This window comes from Solea solea, chromosome 19 (genome assembly GCF_958295425.1).
Source record: "Solea solea chromosome 19, fSolSol10.1, whole genome shotgun sequence".
Lineage (NCBI taxonomy): Eukaryota > Metazoa > Chordata > Actinopteri > Pleuronectiformes > Soleidae > Solea > Solea solea.
The window spans coordinates 3,408,230-3,417,069 of record NC_081152.1 but is presented as its reverse complement, the minus strand read 5'-3'; the positions used below and the strand labels follow the sequence as shown (position 1 = coordinate 3,417,069).

Sequence of the window (8,840 nt, the reverse complement as noted above, 5' to 3'; positions counted from 1 at the left end):
AAACACATTAAAAACAAAAAGGTATATATATTTAAAAAAGGTTATACACAGTTATGATAGTTCATGATTGAATCACTTCATCTTGTTTTCCTGAGGCAGTATTGTTCAACATTTGGCTGTGTACATACACAGACATTCATTTAAATGTAATAATACTGATTTAATATTTAATTCAGTGCATAATGTGAGTTTGGTAAATGCTGAATTTTCCACAGAAAATCATCTCCTCCTCAGTCTGTGTGCAGGCATCCACTTGGCCGGCTGACACCAGGTTGAGGGCAGGCTTTGGGTGGGGTTTCACCGGCCTGTGGAAAGAAAAAAAAAGCTGTTATGTCTTGTGGCCACGCCCAAACACAAAGGTGGAACGGCTGAACGATGATGAAACTCGTCTACCTTTTGTGGCGGGCTACAAGGGTTTTGGTGGTGATGGTGCTGGGGTGACTGGACCTTCTGAGAGTGAAGGGGTTCAGTGGCGTAGTAGCTCACAGCGGGGCCACTGTTGTATGAAAAGCTGTGGGTTCTCAAATGGTGGGGCATGATTTCATCACGCAGCTGTTGCAAGAAACTGCTGGACAGAGGATCATCGCCCTGTAATAGAAGGCTGTTGATAATGAACTGCTGAAGCGAGATTTAGGCTGATGAATGAATGCCTGTGTTCACATGAGATGGTGAAGGGAGAAGGGAGTGGATGCTATAACGTCAGCAATGGGCAGGAAGTTCATGTTATGTAACATATATCATATATCAATTTACCAGCAGTGCAAAAATACATTAAAATACACAAAATGAAAGTTAAAAAAATAACATTATAATAGACATAAAATAAATCAAAAACAAATCACACATTAAAAGCAATTCTGAAGTGGTGGCTTTTGACAATGGATGCATTTGGAGGATGCAGCTGTTATAGTAAAGAAATCAACACTTCCTATTTTTATCTTTGTAAGAAGGCGATTAAAAAGATGTACCTTAAGTATATTTACATGGATCCTGCACAGTTGTTTTTACGTCTTTCATTGTTATATTATAGCAATGTATTAGTAAATGTGTAATTGTTACATTTTAAACAATATGTATAAATGCATATATAAGCACATTTGAGGACATTTGCATGAATGTATAGGCATGATTTTTAAGCATAAATGTGAATATGTTTTGGGTTTATTGCTCCATAAAACAAAGAAATGATTTAAACAGATTCATTCTTGTTTGTGGACAAAATAATAAATAGTTTAATCAATTGTGACAACAATCGATTGTTGTTTTATTTGTATATTTAACAAATGATTATTCAGAACATTTCATGTTTGTATGGATGATGATGCAAGACTTGAAATGTAAACTTTCTATACTGACATTAGAATAAAATAAAAACAATATATTTTATTGTCAACCCTTTGTCCATATATCAAAAGGTCATGTGTTTTATCTTACATCTATCACGTGTGATGAGAAGATTCCCCGGTCATTGTTCACTGGTCGTTGCTGGATCGTTGCTCCAGGTAAAGTGGAAGTTTCATGTCCAGGTGCTGAGTTCTCCCCTCTGAACGATGGAGGTGAGCGGCTCAACTCCTCCTGACTGGGAACACAAACACAGACAAGAACCCTTTAATCGTGGAGTCTGCATCACTTGCACTGGCACTACGGAACTTCGGCACCATGATGACACAAAAGGAACAACAAAATTCGACTTAACTTAACCTAAGTTGACTGTAGGTGTGAGAGTGAATGGTTGTTTGTCTCTATATGTGTCCCTGTGATGGACTGGCGAACTGTCCAGGGTGTGACCCCCCCTATTGCCCAATGTCAGCTGAGATTGGCACAGCTCCCTCTGCGACCCTCATGTGCAGGATAAAACAGCAGTAAATGGATGGATGGATGATGCTTGTGCTCACCTCAGCAGTAGCGCATGTTTGGTTTTCTCCCTCAGAGTTTCCCGGGCACTTTCCAGGTTTAACTGCAGCAGCTGCAGGTCATTCCTCTGATTCTCACATACCTACAACAACATTTCATTTTATGAAGAAAGTCATTTGACACTGAAAATACAGGCTCACATTTTTGAGATGCTCTGTCACACAGCCGGTTTTTTCTCCCCGGTTTTCTATTGCACCTTTGAGCAAAAGTCCTAGTAGAGTATGTTAATAATGCAAACAAATGTTTTTATGCCTTATTTACCTCATTTTTATGACTTATATCTGTCTTAATAATATGATTAATAATGAAATGTGATGATTCTTATGTTTTTTGTGAATATATTAGGGTTGCAAATTGTCATTGTCATCATTCATTCATTATTTTTCTCAATTAATCCTAAATTGTTTGATCAGATTAATTAATTCTTCTTCCCTATGGGTGGAGATACAGGCTCTCAGGCTACAGAAGGCTGGGTTAGGGTTAGAAGGCTACAGAAAAAACCTTGTTTTTTGTTGGTGTAATGTGAAATAGGAGGAGGAATTTTGGGATTGGGAGTGTTTTAAATCAAGCTTGGTTGTGCTGTGTGTGTCGTTGTTGTCCTTGCATATTGTGTTTCCCCCCCCCCGTGAGGGACAATAAAGCTCTGAACTGTCAATAAAATGCCATGACAGTGACCCAGAGTCACTGCTGTGGTGCAGAAGCACCGTGAAGTATGCGGCCAAACCAGAAACACTTCTCTGATGACAACAACGACGTGAGCGGCAGGAATGAGGAAGGTTGACTCTCCAAAGCTGTGACTCGACAACTGAGGAGGTATTTAATCACAGATTTATTATGTTGCTTTAGAGCCACCGCTGGGATTCATACCTGTCGCAGGCAGCGAAGTTCAGACATGGTGCGTTCCTGTTTAGAGTGGGCCATTTCCAACAGGTCGTCTTTCCAGGTGTCGCTCTCTCCTGGTGAAAAAAGATGTCAAAGCTGAACTTATCTGAGTAGGAATGATTCTGTCTTAACCTTAACAGGTGAAAGGTGCACACAGCATGGATCTGTGCCGCAGGTGCACCCATGGTCATTTGCCGTGGGAATAATACACAACTCCTTATATGGACATCCTGGGGGTGTGTGTGTTTATAGGTCACATATTCAGGCTTTAAAAAATGTGTTGTTGAGTCAAAGTTATGATTCATAGTGATATAAAGTATCAATAATTCTGCAGAAGTAAAAAAATACAGTGTTTTCCTTTTCTTTTTATTCATAAAAACGAGCCAAGTGAACTTTGACCTGTGATGTATTTCCAAAATTAAACAATTTTGAGTAGTTTTTGCTCAGGTGTGTTTATATAGTTTGTGAAAATGATTTTTTTTTTCATCAGATTGTCTAGATTGTGCTAAAAAAAGGATATAAGACACTCTGTATTGCACATTCATGGTATATACTGTATGTTTCAACATAGTAATGGAAAAAAGCAGCCAAAATGCTCTTTGCAAACAAGTTGACAGTTGTAGGGCAGGGGGTCAAATTGTGAAATATTTAATTAAATAAATAAATAGATAAATGAATAGGCTCAAAAGCTGTATAAGAAGTATTTTATCCTTGCAGTATACAATTATAATTTTAAGTGAATGGAAATGTCCTGTGTACCTAATAAACTGGCCAATGTATATACTGTATATATATATATGCTATTATAGTGTATTGCAACTATGTCAGTTGGTGCAACGTGATGTACCTGACAAAGCCAGATCTCTGTGGAGCAGCTGCAGCTCCTGTTTGAGACGGATGATCTCCTCTCTTTGAGTGCTGCTCTGTGTTATTTGCTGCTGCAGCTGCTCTGAAAAAACACAACAAAAGCATGACGCCGATGAGACGGAGACACATGTGAAGTATATATGACCCATCACTCGAAGGTGTGCATTGTCTGAGGAAATGAAATCACTGAATGTACCTTTAAGGGAAGTGACTTCGTGTCTTGTTTCTTTGTAACGCAGTTTTCTTTCCTCCAAGTCTCTCTGAAGCTTGTTTTCTCTTGAGCGACTGTCTGTTAGTGACGTCTCCAGGTCTCGCAGACGCCCTGAGAGATCGACTATATGACTCGATGCCTCAGTCAGATCTTTATCCTGAATGAGAGGAAAGCCACATGAACCCACTAACGTGCACTGACACAACTTATCTTGATCATCCCAACAGCAAATAATAACATACGTACAATATAAGGTCCTTTATTTGATGCTTGATACAAAGATATGCTGTTTACAATCTGCTTGTGTACCTTAAGTTTGAGCATGGAACTCAGTTCTTCATCCTTGACCTGCAGAGACCCAAATTGACTGGACAGAGACATTAGTGTGGAGTTCAGACTCTGGTTCTTGTCCTGAAAGAACACCGGAGACAGAGACTTGATACATCATAAAGACAGAGACAACTAAGTCTGTCCTCTACTGAGTATGAAACGTACACAGTCAATACTGTATACTTCAATAGAGATGTGTATCTTAAAGGTAAAGTAGGCAGGTTTTTTTTGCATTATTGATCAATAATACAGTGAAAAACTCTTAGCAAAAACTGAGAGCAGTGTACGATACGATACGATACGATACGATACGATACGATACGATACGATACAATACGATATACCATTATTGTCCCACAATGGGGAAATTCCCAGTATTACAGCAGCAAAGAGATAGTCACACAAACTATATATACAGGAACAGCCAACAATAACTCAACAATAGGTGCGCCTCGTGAGTGCAACAAACATTTAGATTTGAGAAAAAATCCTGCCAGAGAATCATGATCTCAATTCTAAGCAAAAAAAAACATGATCTTTTCCAGAATCGTGCAGCCCGAGATGAGATGTAAAACTGAATCTAAGAAAACTGCATCTATACTCCTGAGATGACTGAGAACCTTTACAGACTTGAACATAATGAAAAACACATAATCTAAGAGAGAGAGAATGAAACTTCTTCAGCTCCTCCTGGCTTTGATCCTTAGATCCTTCGGGAAATCTGGCTCATCAGAGCAACCCAGAAGCATTATATTCTTCTATACTCTCAGAATAGTGATGTGTGTTCATGTGCCACTGGTACCTCAAAATCTTGACATTTCTGGCTGATGTGCTGTTGTTTCTGTTCAAACTCTTGGAGCTGTTCTTGGGCTACGCTCAGCTCCTTCTGGACCTCCTTCACCCTGTTTTCCACTGTCCACGCATGCTTAGTCAGGACTCTGATCATCTCATTGCGCTTCTGCAACTCTTCTGTAGGTACAAACAAACAAAAAGAAAAGAACAGGTAAGAAAGAAAGGAAATATTTTAATCACATTTTGGATTAAATTGCTCAACGTGGAGCTGATGTATGAAAAAGTAAAACTGTATAAAAGTAAACTAAGCAGGAAATGTGTTATTGATCATGTTGATCAGTGTCTTGCATCATCTGTTGTACCTTTTAAAACCCCCACTTTGTAAGAACTATCCCTTTTAATCGTGACGGTATCTCTGAGGTTTTGTGCTGCTCTCACCGTCTAAACAGGAACACCTCTGTTCCAGGCTGAGCACCTTCTGGCGATCTTGTTCCCAGATGTAGAGCTGCTTGTGATGGGATGCAGCCATGTTGTTGAGCTCTCGCTCACGGTCCTTCAGCTCGGACATCAGCAGCTGCAGCTCCCTCCTCTGCCTCTGGATGGTGGAACCACTCAGGTCCTTCACAGGGAACTTGCGCAAAACACGCAGAGGGACCACAGAGGAAATACGCAACATGTTAACATAACATGTACAATTTATATTTTGACATTAAAGCAAAAACAATTAGTCAATTTGTCCATTTCCAAATGATGGCATAGGACTACGTGTGACCAGATATGTTACTTATTTTTTCCTTGATTCAGTCTTGTAAGCAATTTTGATCATTGATAATTTGGTTTTAGAGATTTTTTAATAATTAAAACAAGATTTCTTTTTTTTCAGCCTCTTAAATGTGAATATTTTCTGGTTTCATTGCTCCATTTGACAAATCATTTAAACTGAAATATTTTTGGTTTGTGGACAAAACACGACGCCTGAGAGCACCATCATTTCCAACATTTTCCAACAATGTCTGACATTTTATGGACCAAAGAAATACGCAATAACAATACTATTATTACAGTAACTAAGTAGTTTTTGTTTATATTGAATTGTTTCACCACAAAAGTGTTTAAAAAGAATCTAGTTATTTAGATCACCCATCCAAATGTAACCATCACCTCCACACAAAAGTATGCTTTACCTTTCTCTTATGACTTCTTATTTCTAGGGTCCACTAGAAAATGAAGATTTAATTATAATTTGGATAAATTCAAGTGCCTAATAATTCCTAAAATTAGTTTTTGAATGAAATGCTGTTTTTTCCAGTTCACTCTCGGGCATCAGATTTGCTGGAGTGCTAAACTCGCACATGAATGTTTCCCCATATGACCATCATAAAGAAGAAAGAAACATGAACACAGAGCAAATACTGATTATAATCCAGATCCATCTCACCTCAGAGTCAAAATGGCTGTTTTGTTTTGCTGTGGTGTCCAAGCTGGTTAAGACAGTGTTCTGTGTAACAGTCAGTGGAGGGCCACCATTTTCCTGAGAATGATTCCATAAGCTTTATTATTGACATGTACTAAACAAAAGAACCCTGCAATAAATCCTGCCTTCATCAAAGTCCTCATGTTGAACTTTTATTTTTACTTTATTTTTTAATTTAATTTACAAATGCCTTGTTTATTATTATCCATACACAATCAAGAGATATACATATGTATAAGTGGGGAATAAACTTCTCTGATATTTCAACTTTCTTAAATGCGTAAATGAACATTTTTTGGATCCTTTGCTCCAGAAATAATGAAAAATTAATAATGAACCACTGGTTTCGGGACAAAATATCATCATTTCAAGGTTTGGGAAACAGCAATTGAAAATGTCTGTTAGTTGCAGCCCCCATAGTTGATCGAATGAGGGAAAACACCTGTAATACATAGATCTCTAAATTACATACAGCAAGGAATCATCATAGAGAGGTGCAAACTGATGATTAGATTAAGTGTTGACAAACTAGCGCCCATATGAGAAGAGACTGATAACTTTAGGGAACAGTGGCAATGTGACACGTCCCAACAGTTATCCAAGAAATTACCAGTAAACAAAATGGTGTCACTGACCTTTTTAACAGGAGTGCTGTGCCAGAACTCAGCTGATGCATATGAAACACAGTGGAAGCAAAAAAAAAAAAAGCCTGGTTAAGTTAATTCAGTTAAGAACAAAGGTATTTTAACAGGTAAAAAGGGGCTGAGAGGTGAAGTGATTTTGAAGCAAAAATATCCTCTTAGATTTGTGGGAAGGGGGCCCCCCCAAATCAAATTCAGCTTAGGACCCCGTAAAGGCTTGGGTCAGCCCTGTTCCAAACAAGCTTTGTGCAGCTTGTACCGATACCGTAACACCTCAAATAAATGAGCACAATTATTTTTAGCCCAAGCTTGCTTGACTGTGTTTCCACAGATGTAGGATGGACCGAAGCAGTACAAAGTACAAATACTATGTTACTCTACTTAAGTACACAATTCAGGTATCCGTACTCTACTTTATTTGTATTTCTAGCAACTTTTACTCCACTACATTTCCTAAATGGTGTACTTTTACTCCACTACATTTCCCCTAACTAACTTTGTTACTCATTACAAAATCAGAAGAAGAAGAGTTGGTATTATGGTATGTATTTATATAGAGCTTTTTTAGTCTTGATGAGCTGCTTTACACTACAGTTTAGCATTTCACCCATTCACACATCTTTCATACCCTTTCAGACGCTTCAACATGGGGTTCAGTGTCTTGCTCAAGGACACATATAGAGTAGCAGAGCCAGGAATTGAACCCACGACCTTCCTGAGTTGAAAGACAACTCGCCCTAGCACTTAGCCACCATGGCTCAATCCTTACTCCTCACATTTTATATCAGAAAATGACTTTTTCTACTTAAGTACAGTAAATGTCATACACTTTAAGACTTTTACTTAAGTAATATTATGAAAACATTCTGGTTCTTTCGAAAGTATTCCTTTCAGGGAACTTTATACACGACTGGTGTTTACCTTGTGAAGAACCCAGGGGAGAACAGGCGAAAGCTTTTCCATGAGCTCTTCCATCTGAGGCTGATCTTCTCCCTCCGTCCATCACATCGTCACAATAACAAACCTGTATTGTTGCAGTGCAACCTGAATAATAGTACACTTAAATGTAGTGTGCTGCAAGTCAAACGCTTACAAAACTAGCAGGGACAGTTACAAATAACAACTCGAAGTTAACTATTTAGAAGTGATTCTTCTTCTAATAATCATTTCCGGCAGGCTGTACACTCCGGGCGGTGCAATGCTGCCCTCAACAGGAAAATGTTGAAAATGTTTAATTTGACATGTGCCTTGTTCATTATGTAGTATATGTTTTGAAGTTTTTATGCCACGTATCTTTATTTATAAAACTTAATTTTTAAAACTTTTAATTTTTTTTATTTAAAGGTTCTAGGAACTACATCATCCCCAACAGAGGAGCCATGCTTTTTTCCCTTTCAGCTGAAAAAGTGATTTAGGGGTTTGTAAACAGACAGTACATGAGAATTACAATTAGAATTATTTTTGCACACACACACAACAATTAGTGATAGTGAATTTGACCTCTGCATTTGACCCGTATTCATTATACACCAGCACATACACGCCAGACACAGGAGCAGTTGGCAGCACTTATCTGTGTCTGGGGGTTTATATTTTGAAGTTTGATCGTGGTATGAATTTCAATGAGAATTTTTGAAAGTTGTGGAAGATCTGCATATTTTGAGTATTTTTATTGATTGTTTTGCTCAGGCATATAAACTGTTGCACTTGCCTTGTCAATTTCTCACTT

General features: G+C 38.2%; 1 protein-coding gene across 1 annotated transcript; it reads right to left on the bottom strand.

Annotated features, from left to right (window-relative positions):
• Positions 1-7: 7 nt before the first annotated feature.
• On the bottom strand, positions 8-8,278 carry ccdc62 (coiled-coil domain containing 62). Its single transcript, XM_058617488.1, has 13 exons — positions 8,033-8,278; positions 7,106-7,137; positions 6,435-6,527; positions 5,435-5,627; positions 5,007-5,173; positions 4,184-4,285; positions 3,860-4,031; positions 3,644-3,745; positions 2,782-2,870; positions 1,896-1,996; positions 1,435-1,579; positions 394-588; positions 8-305 (listed from the first exon to the last, which is right to left on the bottom strand). Exons 1-13 carry the CDS (start codon positions 8,112-8,114, stop codon positions 231-233), a joined length of 1,548 nt encoding a protein of 515 aa, XP_058473471.1. The 5' UTR covers positions 8,115-8,278; the 3' UTR covers positions 8-230.
• Positions 8,279-8,840: the final 562 nt, after the last annotated feature.